The sequence below is a fragment of the Trichosurus vulpecula genome, chromosome 2 (genome assembly GCF_011100635.1).
Source record: "Trichosurus vulpecula isolate mTriVul1 chromosome 2, mTriVul1.pri, whole genome shotgun sequence".
NCBI lineage: Eukaryota > Metazoa > Chordata > Mammalia > Diprotodontia > Phalangeridae > Trichosurus > Trichosurus vulpecula.
Window position 1 is genome coordinate 410305107 of NC_050574.1, and position 18000 is coordinate 410323106.

At 34.8% G+C, this 18000-nt stretch overlaps 1 protein-coding gene across 1 annotated transcript in view; it reads right to left on the minus strand.

Moving 5' to 3' along the window:
- The window catches only part of ANOS1 (anosmin 1), a 256068-nt gene that overhangs the window by 59926 nt on the left and 178142 nt on the right, over positions 1–18000 (minus strand). The window contains exons 4-6 of the mRNA XM_036746532.1: positions 17269–17491; positions 8958–9142; positions 4688–4817 (exon numbers count right to left, since the gene is read on the minus strand). Of these exons, the coding sequence (XP_036602427.1) occupies positions 4688–4817; positions 8958–9142; positions 17269–17491 (538 nt within the window). The remainder of the gene's footprint in view (positions 1–4687; positions 4818–8957; positions 9143–17268; positions 17492–18000) is intronic.

An 18000-nucleotide genomic window follows, 5' to 3' on the forward strand; every position in this document is an offset into this window, starting at 1 on the left:
TACATAGCAGAGTAAGGCAGAGCCGATACATTTCAGACTGGTTGGGAACTTACATCGATTGCCTCTCATGAAAGGACCCCAAAATTAATCCACAGTTTATTCTGTTGTGACTCTTTGTATTTGTTCTTAATGTGAAATGATTTATGGCCATAAAAGTAGGTGTTTCAAAGGGGACTGGGATAATTGTTCTTGCCTGTGAAGATTTTGCCACTGTTAGCTAAGGCTCTGTGAAGATAGATTAAAGTATGCCAAGATTATCATCTCCCTTTTCTAACTGAGGAAAAAAACAGAAGAATAGAACATTCCCTAATCCCTAAGCCATATTTACTCCTAGAATTATAAATCTACATGTGCATATATATAATATTTTATATTTAATTTATTAATAGTATAAAACATAGTATGGCTAATGGAAATATAAAGACCAACCTCATATTCCTTTTGTTCCCAATAATATCGAACTACTTAGCTGAGGCTATAAACAATTAGCTAAAAGTAATTGGAGCTTAGGATACTTTATGACTCTATATACACTCTAGTGGAAATTACAGCAAGTAATGAGATAACCAAAAGGCAGGCAGCAGGAGGTAGGAGGAGGAAGAAGGGACCAAGGAAATATATCAACCAAGTAATCAGCTCATAAATAATAATAAAAAAAATCTCACCATACAAAGAACACTATGGTGTTGAAAAGTTGGGAAAATAAGAGTTTTTCAAGGAGACAGGAAGCTATGTTTAGGCACTTAACTGGTTTGATAGTTTTCAATGAACTCAACAATACCTAGCCAGTTCTAAACCAGAACTTAGTCTATTATTTTGGAAATGGTGATTTTAAAAATCAATACTTTGTCATAACAAATCTCACAAATAGCAGAGTTTGAGTATTAGAGCACAGAGTGGATAAATAAGTTGGTTCAGGAGGGAAGAGGAGAAAGAAAAAGAGAAACAATGGACCATTTCTTTATAAATTGTAGTTAAGATTCGATATTTGTTATTATCCTTTCTGAAAGTACATAATATTCTATTAATTTTCTCACTAGGATTACTGTTGTGTCATAATCCAATTATATCAGTCTATAGACACTAAATATTCAATGAAAATACATATGGGAATATGAAAAGGTGATGGTTTCTAGCTCATTTAAATAGGACTCATTCTTTCATAAATTATTTTCCAAATTATTATCTTAGAACATAATTGTATTAAAGTCAAGTTAAAAAGTTAGCATTTTTTAAAATATACATATAAATATGAATTATATTTTATTACTGCACTAACTAAATAAGAAAATGAGTGAAACAGTTCTACTACAGATAAGCATGCCTTAATGGTAACAAAAAGGTTGGATCCATTTCTTTGACTCCAGAGATGGCTTCAAACATCTTGTAGTGGTTCTATCTCTCCAATTTCTCCTCCTCAATTTCCTTTATGGGCTAGTCATCCAATGTCTAACATGTGTATGTTTTCTAAGGTTCTTTCTTTGGCTTTCTCCTCTCCATATGCTCTGGTTTGGTGACACCATCTGGTCACTGATTACCTCTATAAAGATGATTAGAAGATCTACATATCTGCCATCAAACCTCTTCCCAGAACTCTGTTCTGACATTTTCAACTTTGTTTTGGATGTCTCCACTTGGATACCCGACTGACTTCAAATTTAATATATCCCAAACTCAATTCACAATATCCCCCCCCCCACAAAACAGTACCCTCTTACAAACATTTCTATTTATATTAATAACATCAATTATCCTTCCAGTTACTCAGGTTTAAAGCTTTAAAAATAATCTTTTGACTTTTTTTTCTCTTTCTCTCTAATTCTCAAAGTCCAATCAGTTTCCAAGCTGCCTAGATCCTGCCTCTACAATATATAATCCTTCCTTTCCATTGATATCGCAGCTACCCTAAGTCAGGCCTTCATCATATTTTCCTTAAATAAATGTAATAACTTTCCAACTGGTCTTCCATACTTCAGTGTCCTATCTCCAAACCTATCTTCTCTACTTCCATTTGCTCAATATTTCTAATGTACAGCTCTGATTCTCTAAAAATTAAAAAAATTAAAAAGGTTTAGAGTGCCAATATCTAGCATTTATATAATGCTTTAATACCATGAAGTCACAAAGATAGAAGATGGAATGCTGTATATGAGGAACAAAAAGGATACCAGTTAGTTAGATCATAGATCATGTGTTGAATCGCCTTGACGTTCTTATAATCCTTCTCTGACATATTCCAGAATTTATTCATCATCCTCTTAATACATAGGATTGAATACTAAACACAATATACCTGATTTGGAATGACCTACCATGTGAATTAGGAGATATCACCTCCCTCTTTCTGGATACCATGAAACCTAATATCATACTTGTTTTGATTTTCAGCTACATTACCTATTGGATCATACTGAGCTTATGGTGAACTAAAGTACTCTCTTCTTTTTTTCAAAGTAACTGTATCCCAATATAATAATTTTATCCCAATCCTGCACTATGTAGTAGGATTGGGGTTTTTTTAGCTTTTATTGAGAATTAACACTTCTTAAAGATAAATCTAATTTTACTCCCCCCATTACCCCAGATAGTTCATACCCATTTCAGACCCTATTTTTGTCATCCTGCACATTAGCTCTTTTTGCTTATGATAAGCAAACTTATGAAGTAGGCAAAACTATTTTAATATATTCATTTTCCCTTCCATCCTATTTTCTACCCAAGCACACTTTCATGAATGAGCCATGATAAACTATTTTGTGTGGCACAAAGTCACATAATGAACAAATTAATTCTTAAAGAGTTCTTACACATTAACAGGTAAGATTGGGTTTTAAGCAAAAGGAACATAATTCCAATTTTGGAGTGATGAGGAATAGAAAACTGATGAAGGATTTTTGGAGCAGTAAATGCTTCCTGGAAATTATACCATATGACAATTGCTTTCTCATAAAACTCACCTTGGAAATTTGAAGAGGACTCCTAAGGAACAAATTGAGTTAAGCAACATTTTGCCAAATTTATTGAACACAGAATATATGCCAGTCTTCATTATATGTCAGGTCACCAAGACCTTTGCAGCAAATGTGGTTCTCTGTGCATCAGTCCACAACTATAAAAACTCTAAACAGGGACCAGGAGCTGCTTCTTTTCTGATATAGAGAGCTAAGGAGTTGTCCTATGAGGATCTGTTCATATTTTTCATATAGCTAATAAGATGATAAAAAACTTTTATTAATTAGAGGCCAAAATTACATTTGAATCTAGCAATATAGAGATAAAACATTTTATGATCTTTTTCTATTGCCATTTACCCCATCTCAACCAGTTATTTTACTCTTCCATAAATTATGCAAAGCACCTGCATTGCATACACACAGCCTTCTTAAAAGGTGACTAACATTCAAGTCTGCTTGATGTTAATGGGAATCACTTACCTAAAATTCTTTTTCCTACTTTAAAAATATATCACTCCCATTTCTACTCTTTTCCTATATTTTCTGAATAAAAGTATAGCAACTCTTCTATGTTCCCTTTTTTAAAAAAAAGAGCTAAAGGTCCATCTCTAATGCTATATTAAATCCCCAGTTTTAAACTGCATCAATTGCAAATACAATACATGCCCTGTATACATGGAGCTCACAGAGTAATTGGCAGAAATTGTGCATATAAGAACAACATAATTAGGCTTTCTGAATGCTAAAATTTGGCCTAAGGAAAATTTTTTTTCCATCAAGTGATCTTCTCCAATGTATTGTAAACCAGGCAGCCAAAATGCTTTCATTACCTAAGGCACAGCATTATTTGCAATAATGCAAATTGAAATTAGAAATTTCGCTATTTGTTGGTATTGCCATGCACTGAAAAAAAATGAAAATCTGAACAATTAAGATAGGTAAGCAGTACACAAATGATACAACTGAGCCTATGGCTGTGTATGGCCTAACAGCTGTATCTTGATGACCTATCCAGATGGCTGCATAATCAATTCAGGGTAGTGTGGATTGAGCAGCAGGGAGTTTATGTGAAGGGGCCTGATGTTCTGTTGTGCTTGCCATAGGGTCACGGACTAAATGAATCCACCTTCCTTTAGCCAATTCTTAAATGTAACATAAAAAATCACAAATTGTCTACCAAGTTGTAAGATAACTATTATAGATAAGGAATTAAGTAAAATTATTGATGGAATAGAGGGGATATAAAGTCCTCTAAAATTTATATACTGAATAATATTATTAACCAAAATCAAGAAATTCTGTGGCAGTATTGCTTCTGTATTAGTCAAAATGATAGATATTTATGAAATCAGTGATGGATGCTTATGTGTCCAAACCTAAAATGTATCCTTCTCAAATCAAATGAAGATAAATTTTCATACTTTAATCTATTTACTCATTGAAATTGATTCGAAGATTTAGTTTGGTTCAAAGAAGACTTTGGGCTTGAAGATATGAGTATGAAACATCCTTTCAATTTCTGTTAAGTCTCTTTACAGATAAAGGAACACATCTTCACTCATAAATTTGCAGGGCAGCTTTGAACAGATTTGGACCCAATGCAGAAATGAATGGCTAAATACAGAATGTCCACCTGTTGCAAACTATAAATATGAAACATTAAAAGGGCAAAGTTGCATTCCATATGTGACCAAGTCGAAGGTGAGCATCAGAGGCAGGAAACCAACACTAACCTTTAGAGGAGCGGAAGTGTTTACTGGGTGCTGTGAAGCCTCTTGTCCCATGCACATTAACGGCAGCCACTCGGAACTGGTACCACCTGCTAGGTCTTATGTCAGACAGTTGAACTCTCTCATCAGTAGTCTGAAGGGGAAAATGTCATATCACACACAGGCTCTTTTTATTCTGACATGTTAATTGGGTTTATTCAGACATCCACCAACCAGTTGGCCAATGCACTTTAGTCTTGACCTGTAAAACCTTTGCCCTTCTAAGTAAATACTTCTAATCATGCTCAATTATAGAAACTGGGGTCAGAGATCAAAGGAAGTCTTAGGACTGAAGAACTTTCAGGGAAAAAACTGAGTAAGCTGAACTCATGTTATTAATACTTCATATCAAGGACTTGTTAAAAAAAAGTCTGAAGTATTGATGCTTCATAACAAGATCTCTGAAAGCAAGTTTTATATGTGGGTGCTGTTTTATTTGAATAAGAATGTTCATAAGAATACATCTATAAAGTATTTATTTTTAAATTAGAGGCCAGACTAAGAGCATGCATTCATTAATTAGAAGATAGAATTTACCTATTAAAAACAAAATTGGAGACTTTAAAACTGTGGATTTTCTTATATACATAATTATCTTTTCTAGGGGATAACTAATAAATTAATATTTGGCTTTATTTAGTCATGGTTGTAGCATACAGGAAATATGTTGCAATACACAGCCTACTCTGGGCAGAGCTCAAGAAGAATTACTAAGATAACTCAATATGATGTCTACTCTTTAACATTCACATTTTATACATTAACATTAACATTTAACATTCAAAGATGATAATAACTGTGCCTTTCCTCCACAAAGTATCCCTTGCTGAATGCGAAAAATACTTTAAAGCATTTAATTTTTACATCTAATTGAAACTTTATTCCTACATTTCTAGGAATGACCAACCATCCATTTGAATTTCAAGAAATCAGTGTAGTTGGCATTGGTTTTCATCTATGCCTGGTGCCTGAGTGCATTCATTTGTAGTAGGGATTCTTAATCTGAGATCTATAACCTTTTTAAAAATATTTTTATAACTATATTTTTTCAATTGGTTTCCATTGTAATCATATTTATTTTATTTTAGGCATTTAAAAAAACAGTCTAAGGAATATATAGTCTTCATCAAATTGTCAAATAAATCCATGATGTAAAAACCTTTGATTTGTTAGGTATACCCTTACTTAATTATAACTGATCCAAAAAATGGATATATTTCTTTGAAACAAAAATAAATTTTTTTTAAATCTTATTAAAAAGGCTTGTCAAGCATTTCAATTATCCATAGAAGTCACAGATTAAAAAAAGGCACATAGACAATTCCTACTTGATTTCAGAACATGTTTTGGAAGAATTGGAGATTTAATCTTTCCTGAATACAACCTGATGCTTGAGAAATGTCATAAATACATACATCATATACACTATCCATAGCTATAGCTTTCTATATATATTATATATATATATGTATATATATATGTGTGTGTGTGTGTATATATATATATATATACACACACACACAAACATAAAAAAGTACAAGATGCAAAAGCAAGGTAGAAGAGTATTTTGTCTGAAACAAACAGGTCTTTCCCAAAATTCTAATAGGCTGGCTTGGGAAAGTAGTTGGTTCCCATTCACAGAAAGCCTTTAAGCCTAAAAGGCCATTTGCAAAGTATTTTAGCGGGTATTCTTTTGGACATATAAATTAGAATTTGGCTTTGAGGTTCCTTCCCATTCTGAAATCCTTTGATTCTGTGATAAATCTTCCTGAAATCATAGAGTAATAACCAAAAAGTCTGGCAGACTGATACAATTACACTCACATGCAAACATGGACATGCCCACATAGAGACATTATATATATATATATATATATATATATATAGATAGATAGATAGATAGATAGATATAGATATAGATATAGATATAGATATACACACATACATATATATGTATACATATATATGTGTATATATATACATATATATGTATATATACATATATATACACACACACATGCATTTTATAAAGCATGGAATTATGTTCACAACATCAGGCAGATGCCAAGGAATCATTAGTTCTGGCCTTCACTAGGGGGAAAAAGAATTCAAAGGTCCTTCTTTGCAAAGAGAATAAGTAAATTACCATTCACCCAGTTACAATGATTAGCCCTTCAAACTTTGATGGTTGAGAAAAGAAACCACATAACTGTTCAAGGGCACATGTGAAATGCACCATCAAAACCTTTCTGAGAAGTCTTATTTGCTATGAACTAGAGAGAAAAGAGAGTTGGGTTGGGATTTTTGTGACTAAAATGAATATTCTGCTATGTACGTGATATTAGTTTTAGAGAAAAAATTTCTCACTTCTCCATTTTGTTTTTGTCCAGTTCTGTAATTTCTTTGGTGTAGGGCAGAGACATCAAACATACATATAAACACCTGCTGCATTAAGGCCCACAACATTTCCAAGTGTGCTCCCAACCAGATTGAAATGTAATTGGAATTTTTTTAATAAAAACAAAACTACAATAGAACATGGATAATGTTGATATGTGGTTTTATAGGTGAATATGCAGTCCCCAAGAATGCCTCTGTATAGTTTAGTGGTCCTCCTCTTTCTACTCGAGTTTGACATTAGTGCTACAGGGTGAGGAAACTCCCGTTACCAATCAGTGCATATACTCCACTAGAGAATTGCCTGGGGGCACTGAGAGGTTCAGTGACTTGCTCAGGGTCACACAGTCAACATGCTCAGAGGCAGGGCTTGACTGCAGGTCTTCCTGTCTCTGAGGCAAACTCTGCATCCATTGAGCAATGTCCCCTCTTTTGTCCATATTGAAATCCTTAAATTCTTTCTGTATTAATCCTTTATTCTTCAAAGATAATGTTTTTGAGAAAAGAAACTAGCTCATTAAAAAAATACCTCATATCAAAGAACTTTCTATAGTCATTGCAAAGAGAGAGGGAGAAGGAGAGAAGGAGAGAGGAGGAGAGGGAGACAGAGACAGACAGAGGGGAGAGAAAGAGAGACAGAGACAGAGAGATAGAGATGGAGATACAGAGAGAGAGACAGAGACAGAGAGAGACAGAGAGACAGAGACAGAGAGAGGAGCCTGAACTATCATTTAAATTTGAAGGGAACATCAAAAAAAATCTATAGACATAAGTACAGAGAATTCACTCTAGTTAGTAAAAAAATCATGAATCAGCTTCACATTCAAAATATATTTTTCTTCCCCTCCATTTATTTTCTTGCAGCTGGTAGCCCATTTAACAACTCTTTAAGGGGAAAAAAATATTTTGCTTTCCTCATCAACAAGGGAGAGAAGGAGGAAGCAATGTTCAGATAAATGTCTGGAGCATTGCCATCCAGGTGGGCCATCGATACTTTAAGAAACACACTGAAACAAGGAAAGCACTTAGTAAAGATTTATGATCTGTTGGCTGCTTCCCATTAAGTAGTTTGGGGATATACATCTCACACTCATTCATCTCAGATCCTCTGGAGTGAGAAAAGCATAAGTCGAACAGAAATGGAAGAGTCATGAGACAAATTACCAAATTTCAATTCACCAGTCCAACCCAAAGTTGTACCGCTTATTTACAGTAAGTTTCAATTTGGCTTTTAAGGAAACAAAGCTCTTAGAAGACATGAATTGTTATCATTCAGATACTGTATTTTCACAGTTTTTTTTCCATAGAAATACAGTTTGACAGATCAGGAAAAGACCTTAAAGACTATCTAGAACAATCCTCTCATTTTACAGATGAAAAAACTGAGGCCTACAGAAGAGAGGGAAGTGGCCCTATGGTCACAGAGCTAGTATTGGCTTTATAGATTCAAATCCTGCCTCTGACAATTCCTATCTGTGTGACATTGGGCAAGTCACCCAAATTTTCCTGGACCTCAGTTCACTCACATGATGAAGGACAGAGCCTCTAAGTTCTCTTTCAGCCCTAATTAGATCTGAGATCCTATGGTTCAAGACTCAAATCCGAGTCATCTAACTGTTCCATCTACCACACCATAAAGAACAAAGCCAGAATTTAGGTTTTTTCCATTCTTCGGTATTGTCTCTTCCTCTGATTTCATGTGTTACTCTTTCAGCATCTAATATTCATTACATCTGTAGTAAGAAGTACCTTGAATGCAGTGCAGTGAGTTAAGGTTTTATGTGAGTAGTAGAAGTGCCCCCACCACCCCCCAAAAAATCTTCCATAATGGAATAACCTGTGCCACAGTCTGCCAATTTGTAGCATCATCCTCGCTAGGATGGATTCCATAATTCCATCTCCTCTGCACCACATAGATTACAGGCTCGATTGAAATATTAAATTTCGAGGACCACTTAATCTCCAGCTGTCCAGATTGAAGCTCTGTAAATCGTAACTCTTTCCTGGGCTTTAGAGGAACACCTGAAACATGACAACATAGAAAAGTATGTCAATTAAAACAATCTGTGTGTGACTTCAGCTGAGGTGAGCATTTAAGAAGGAAAACACGTCAAAGGGAAGAGTGAATCTTAAATCAATTGGTGCTCAGTTCCCATAATAAAAGTGGCCCCTAAATATAAACATCTTATTATTTAAAGTATCTGACACAAAGCTTAGTCTATGTCATGGTAAATCCATTGCTTTTCTCATTGTTTGAAAATGTTTAAACTGATTCATGAATCTGAAATAGTATCTTTATAGCCACTTTCTTAGGGGTCATTCTTTAGAGGAGGATCACTTTTGATAGTTGTCTTGGTGAGATTAATAATGAGTTCACATAAGCTAATGTTCATTTCTTCCTTTTCAATTTCTTAAGATTTTACTGGTAGGCTAAAAATGCTGCTGATATAAGAAGTAATTCTCAGTTTAGGTTCAATTCCATTGTAATGCCTATGGAATAAAAAATGCTCATAAAATACTAATCTAGAAAACTAGGTCTCTCTCTCTCTCTCTCTCTCTCTCTCTCTCTCTCTCTCTATCTCTCTCTCTCTCTCTTTCTATATATATATGTATATATACATGTATATGTATAATATATGAGTAAAAGATTTTAATAAAATGAAGTGGTAGATATGGAGATTGTACAATATTATTTAATTTTAATTGGCTAACTAGTTAAGTTAGTTGGTTAAGTCTGGACAATCAACAAAATAATAAATTAAGTCCTGTTTTGTAGCGTTTGCCAAATTCTCAAGTATAAATACACACACCAAAAATTTAACAATCAGATCATGAGCTGATTGTTACAATATGACTTGGTTCTGGCACACTCCTACCTATACCGAAATGAGAATATACACTACAACATTCCCAACAAACCTTTGTTTGAAGATGTTTAATGAGGGGGAACCTACACTATGTGTCGAAGCAGTCCATTCCATATTGGGAAAATTTTTCCTGACTTTAGGCCTAAATGTGTTTCTTTGCATCTCCAACCCATTGACCCTTGGTTCTCCTGTCTAGGGCCAAGCCTGACAAACCTGATCCCTCTTCCATATGAGAGTCTTTCATATACTGGAAGAAAGCTATAATGCCTACCTTCACCTTCTTCCCCTTTTCCCCGATCCCCAATTTTTCTCTTTTCCAGGTTTAAATCAATTCCTCTTTTTTGACGGTATGGTATGTGGAGGGTTGTGGGGATAGAACTTCATCATGTAAGCAAATGGATAGTACAAATTAAGGGATAGTGAGTAATTTATATTATTAATCAGCTTTACATCTAAAAACATTTAACTGGGAAAAAGTAAGAAGATTTTTCACTTTCTTAAACTCACAAAGAACCTTCTCTGGGTTCTAGAAATAGACCATTCCCTATGGCACTCCAACGCAGTAATCCTTTACAGTAAATAAAACTATGGTAAATACTGTAGCTGCTGAAGAAATCTGAACTCATCAGCAGTAAATCCCAGCATCCAAATCCCCTTCTAAAAGGTTTTAATCTTGGATATCATTCAGCAACCAACAGCCTTAATCTAATGTAATGAGCATCATGGGCTATGTCAGTTCAAATTTCTTCATTTAAAAATCTCTCTTTAATTATGATGTACAATAATCCTGCAATTTGCATGTTAAGAAAGCTTCCATCTGCTTTGCATTAGGGTTAGTTGGATTCACTTGATTGGAAGTAACTCAACCTCTCTGGTGTATGTAATTGTGTGCAGATGGATCCCAGCAGCACAAACAACTGAAGCCGGTACAAGTGCATTAGAGTCCTACTTTCGTAGAACGAGTATCATCAATTTCATAACCAGATGTGTACATCCAATCACTACTCGATGTGCTTTTCATTATGTAAATTACGAGGCTTTTTCATTATTCTTGGACAAATTAGTTTTCTGAAATCTATCCTCTTCTGCTGAAGAATTTTTAAAGTCTAGCTGTAACAACACGATATCAAAAACTGTGCTAAAATATTTTTTTAAACCACGAGTGAGTGCCAAGAAGTCTAGTATAATCAAAGGTAGCAGCAACCTGCTGGTTTTTAAATGCTAAACCTAATCTGTATCTATAGAGCGATGGAACAATCAGTCGAAACCAAATATGGATGTGGTTTGCATACCCAAATATTTTTTTTTTGCAAAACTGAAAAGTACTATTGAGTAATATTAAGGTATATTTTACTAATTCAATGATTGACCACCATTTAAATCTCAGGCTTTAGAGATTATTTAGTATAATCCTTTAGGTTTAGAAATTAGGAAACTGAGGCACAAAGGAGTTCAGTACTTTTCCTCTAGTAAAATACAAGTTCTTAAAGAGTAGAAATTATCTCATTTTGTCTTTTATACCCAGAACATAGCATGATGTCTGGCATATGGTATGTGCTTAGCTCTTTAGTTAATTACTAGGAAGAAATGGAGAAAACAAATATCAAGTACCTACTATGCCAGGCACTTTAGAAAGATTGATTGATTAATAGATATAGATAGATAGATAGACAGATAGACATATACTACATATGTTGTAAGCAAGATATGTACACACGTATATGCATATGTATGTATATAATCTCATTTGATTTTCACAACGTCCCTAGGAGGTAGGGGCTACTGTTACCCCCATTTTACATTTGAGGAAATTAAGGCAGCCAGAGTGACTTGTCCAGGGTCACAAAATTAGTGGGTGAGGCTGAATTTGAACTCAGGTCTTCCTAACTTCAAACCCTGTGCTGTTTCTGCTGCATTTCTTCACTGTGTCTAGGCAGTAAAATAGCAGTTATGATTAGAACCCAAGTCTTCTGACTTCAAATCAAGTGGAGGTTTTTTCTTCCCCCAAGACGTAGTACCATCTCTTTAGGCTAGTTCATAAAGATAAACAATCCCCCAATATTATAATTAACGTTTAACTCACTGGCCCACTTATTCTAAGGTGTACATGCAATGTAACATGTATGAGTCTTTGGAATTTATATTGTAATATTTCACGTCTCCATGACATAAGTGATGGGTATAATCCCATCGTTGAAGCAAATTGCAACTCTTCCACACCTTAGTAGATGGTCACCATGACTCGTTGTGGTAAAAACAAACATATTTTAAAAAATCCTCACCTGGTATCCAACTCTCTAGTATTTAGCCTCTGCAAACTAAGCAAGGCCAGCTCTTGGGTTACATAAATGTATAATCTATCACTTGGCTGAAACTTTGAAACTTTCCTAGCCTGGTAGGTAGGTAGGTAGGTAGGTCCTGACAAAGTTTGATCTCTGCAGTGTCCTCATCTTTAAAATGGAGGTAACATTTTTTTTACTAATGACTGTTGTGAGGCCAAAAATAATGTATTTGTGAAGAGTCATATGGATCATAAATCATTATTCAAATAAAAATCACTATTCAAAAAAATCCTATCATTATTTTAAAAAGCATTTTAGTAGCCTGTTAGACTCAATGTGTGTGTGTGTGTAAGAGAAAAAGAAATACATAATTTGTAAATGAAATTTTCTACTATTTAGTGGTGATGCATCAAAATTCATTAGTACTAGACCTATCATTATTTATACTTAGTGTGATGGACAGAGAAGAGGACTTTGAGTGGGACAGACCTGAGTTATAGTTTTATTTCTGCTTAGAAATACTTAATGATCAAAGAAAGACCCAATTAACTCTCTGATGACAAACTGAGGACTAGTTATTAATCTTCCCCGGAGGATGGTGTTCCCTTATTTTGAGTGCCCTATGCCTATGTCATAGCTGTATTTTTTAATGTGGTTTCTAGTTCATGGTCCTCTTGTAGTGAATACCATCAACACCATCAAGTAGAGGATTGAGTACATGGTATGATAGCAACATAATATCACAGACTTGGTAAACCTGAGTTCTAATTCCACATCTGCAACTAATCAGTCATTCGACTTGTCTGGTCTTCAATTTCCTCATCTTAGGGGGAGGTTGTGTAATATGGGGAATGGAGTTATTGACTTTAGAATTAGGAAAACCTTGGTACCAATCCCACCTCTGACATTAGCTCTTGGACCATACAGAAATACCTAAAACTCTTGGAGTGTCAGTTTTTCCCATCTCTAAAGAGGGACTAATCAGTACATTACAGAATTTCAGTGAGGTGCATACTAAATAATGCACAAAGATTCTTTGTAAACTTTAAATTGATATACATTTGCTTGCAGGTCGGTTGTTTATTATTATTAATAATAATTACTATTATTATCCACTGTACTGAATACTGTTAACATATCTCAGCTCTCTAATCTGGACTACTCTGCCTTCCACAATGTCAATTTTGGAATTTTTAGTGACACAAAATGTAGGATTTAGGGAGAAGGAGAAGGAAGAAAAGTAACAATTTTTAAGTGTATAGGTTTTAGGAAGTCATGGCCTTGCACAGTGATATCTTTTCATAATGAAATGCCACTAAGAATCAGCAATGGTATGAATACTGGTATTTGGGAACCAACAGATTGAATGATCTTTAAAGCTCTTTTCATCTCTAAGATCTTATGTTTGTTATGCTACAGAATCCCTTATTCCCTTATGGCAATGATGACATTTTCCCTTGAAAAAAATAAAATAAAATTTAGCATTAATGTATAATGTTGTAAAATGAATATTTCAATTCAATCTATGGTTATTAAGGATCTATTAAGCAATAGGTGCTGTTCCAGGCACTACAGATGGAAAGACCACAATTTGAATGTTGCAGTGTTACTCCATTGATCATCAGCATTAATTTGGCTGATTAACTTGTTCTCTGGTCCCTTCTAGCACCCTATTTCCTTGCTTTGCATTCTCTGCCGGAAGCTCAACACTTGACTTAAGAAAACAGTGTTGCCTAAAAGACTACTATTTTTTGGTCAATGACAAATAAGGAGCTGCACTCCCTTCTTAGAATCTCCAGAAAATAATTTTGAATAATGGCATTCACTAAGTTCCTACAATTACAAGGGAGCTGAAAGTCCACTCTAGGTCTTTATAACATATAACAAGCAAATTACTATTACTAGTAAGACTTTAGGGGAATGATCCCATCATTGAACAGTTTTATAGAAAATAAGGAAAGAATTTTTCCCCGTTTAATAAAGTATTTCACGGCTTATATCCAAATATCAGTATCAAAATAAATATTGCCAGTTCAGTAGAGGGATGTTACTCCTTCCATGATTTGTGTCCAAAATTATATACCAGGGAATATGTAATATCACATCTACTTTATGCCAAAAGAACAGATTACTTAGGTATGGGATTAAATCAGAATTTCCTTTCCATATGTCATAAAATTCTAGAATCATTTCCTTTGTCTTATAATGGGCAAGTGCATTTAAAAGAGGCACAAAGTAAGTGCCAATAACATAACATTTTGACATATGATTTTTAGAGCCAGAAGGACCTAAGGCCCAAGAAAGCAAAATTACTTTCCCAAGGTCACATAGCTCAAATAATGAAGAATTATCATTAGAACCTAGATCTGCTGTCTCCCATGCAAGAACTTTACTAGCGTGTAACACATCTTGAAACTCAAAGAATAAATTTTTAATTTCTCCTCTGCAGAAACCATTTATGTAAATGGAAAATATGTTTCTCAAACATGGCTTTAACTATGGCAGATAAGAACTGTTTTATTTAATTTGAACAAATTAGATAAGTCAAATTAATTTTAGTATCCTATGCCAATCAACAATATTTATTCAGTGCCTTCTATGTGCCAGGCACTATGCTAAGAACTGAGGATGATACAAAGACTAGAGTGCAATAGTTCTTTCCTTTGAGGAGTTTACATTCTAACATGTTTGACCATACATACAGAACATATACAAAAGGAATGAGGCAACTAGGTGGTGCAGTGGATAGAACACCAGCCCTGGAGTCAAGAAGACCTGAGTTCAAATCCAAGCTCAGACACTTACTAGCTATGTGACCCTGGCCAAGTCATTTAACCCTGTTTGCCTCAGTTTCCTCATCTATAAAATGAGCTAGAGGAGGAAATGGAAAACTATTCCAGTATCATTGCCAAGAAAACTCCAAATGGGGTCAACAAAATGTCAGACAGGACTGAAACAACCAAACAACAAATACAAAAGGAATACAAGGGAGTTAGAAGAGAGGACACTCGGGACTGAAGGGATCAGAAAGGCTCCATGTAGAAGGTGGTATTTGAGCTGAGTCTTAAAGGAAACTAGGGCAGAGATGGGAAGGGAAAGCCCTGCAGGCATAGATAGAATGCTAAAAGCCCTGGAAGCCCTTAGGATCCTCGATATCTTAAGTCTGCTGCATCAGGACACAATGGCTTAGAAAAGTCTTGGAGATGAGAGATAGAGTGCTGTGTGAGTAGAACAGCAAGTAAATCAGTGTGACTGGGCCAGAGAGTAGGTGGAGGGGAGTACCATGTAAGAATAGAGACTGAGTAGTAAAGGGTCAGCTTGTGAAGAGCTTAATATACACAAAAAAGGAAGTTATATTTTGATGCTAAGGCAATAAGGAACCACTGGAATTTATTGAATCAGTGGGAGTAGGGTAGGGAGGAGAGTGATGTGGTCAGATATGTGCCTGAGGAAGATCATTCGGGCATGTGCATGGAGGACAGATTGGAGTATGTTTCTCTGTAAAGGGAATTCTATCACTATAATCAACCTAAGAAAAAAGACCTAGGGCTGGGAGGAACCCTAGAAATTATCTTGTCTAATGCCTTTATTTTACAGATGAGATAACTGAGATCCAGAAAAGTTAAGTAATGAACCCAGGATCAAACAGGTAGTAATCCAAAGATCCAGTGGCAGAACCAGATTCCCTGACTTCAGATCCAGTGCTCTTATCCAATTCTAATCCTTGCTGACTTACAAGTACGAAGATGGCTTTTGACATATCCATGGATTAGAATAAAATCTACAGAATATGTATGTGGAAATGCTCAATATAAAGTAATAAATACATTGTACTTCTCTCTGTTTTAACCAGGCATGACCACCAAGCATCTAAGTGATGTGTTTCCCCACTCTTTTTGAGTCTTCATATTATCCAAAAGGCAGATCAAACGGCATCTGTCATAGTGTTGGTATTCAAGGACTTGAATCATTATAGATGTGGCTCAAGAGACCTTAGTAAGCTTTATAGAAATAGATTAGTAACAGTTAGTGTCAAATAATCCTTAAGCCAATATGATTTAACCCATACTGAAATTTCAATATGACCATGAAATCTAATATTTCCTCTAATCCATCACGACCAAGAAGGATAAAGCAATGCTGTTTGACTCGTAAAGCAGACTGCAAAGAATGAGTATGGCCATTTTATAAAAGTGATTACTAACATCAAATCAAATTGATTCCAATTCTTTGAGAATAATTACTAAAGGATCACTTGTGACTCAAAAATATAATCATAATCTTAAGATGTTCATGATTTTCCATAATTTTTTAAAAACAAACATTTTGGAAGAGTGCAAGTTAAAATTGATTAAAAACTTAATTTCATTAAAAATATCTTATTTTGCAAAAGAAAAATATTCACTAATGTTTTAGAGTACTAAGTTAAAGTATTTCAAATTTATCTAATAAGAGTTTTTTTCTTTGATGCCAACAGTTGTAATACACAATTGAGATAGCCAGGTTTTTTAAAAAAAAGAATTCTGTTTCACATTTCTTGAACAAATAAGCTTCATAGCTTGTTTAGTCTCCTACTGGCTTAATAAATACTTGGTATGCTATGGTACTTACATAGTTACATTCTTGAAAAGTCTCATTGCAGTGGCAAGCAGTTTTATTTAAATATGCCCACTTAACAGCAAGCTGTTACAATGGTTCAACACTTCTCATTAGGGTTAAAGTAAACAAAGCTTTCTGTGGAGGGTCCCATTTGTTCTTCAATCCATGTGTCCAGGGTCTATGGTTTACTGACATCTCAAGATGTCTGTATCTTAAGATGGTTTGTACAAGACACAAAAGAAACTCGTAGTAGCTTAACTGCCCCCACCCCAAACATAATCTCTTCTATGATTTCAATTTTCTCTGTGTTGAGAAACTACAATAAACCAGCAATTTCTAAGCAGCTTTGTTCATGAATCAAAGGTCAAGTTTCCTTCAAGTGCTCAGTTATGATCTCTACCTTTGTATAGGTTTTTGGGGACTTGGCAGGTATGTCCACATCCATTCGAACAACATTTCTTCACTCCAGAGCATTCATTGTCTATTTCACAACTTTCCACACAGGCAGCTGCAAAACCACTGGCCTTCTCTGGTGCTGGACAGTCACCTTGCTTCACGGACAGAATGTATTTGAGGAACTCACAGCTTGTTAGGCATTCGTAGTTCTTCTTGGGAAAAAGAGGCTAAAAAAGAGAAAGTGGAAGGAAAATGCAATCTTCAGTTAAAGAAAAAAGCTTTCCAAGCCCTCTGGAAGCAATATTTCCTAAAGCTTTTCTTGAGATTTCAAATGGTTCTTTAAAAAAAAAATAAAAAGAATGCAAACCCAGCTCTCAACCCACTACACCACATGCCTACTTAAAGATAATGACATGTAAAATACCATGTGCTAACTCACTAAAAGAGGAACAGCACAGTTTGGGGATCTGTCTTGCTTGTACCTAAAATGCTTTGTTCCTTCATGTGTGTCACTTGGCTTCATAATTGCCTATTGTTTGAATTAAATCATTCACAAATTTGGGAAGGGCTATCTAATCCACTGCTCTGAAAGATACTGCATTTTTTCTGTTGATGGCAAGCCTCCCAAAGTAGTTTACAAGTTGTCAGTTCAGATAATTATTCACAATCATTAAGCAGTTCTACTTGAGGGATTCCTTGGATCACATAAAAGAAAAATAATATTTATCGTTATTAG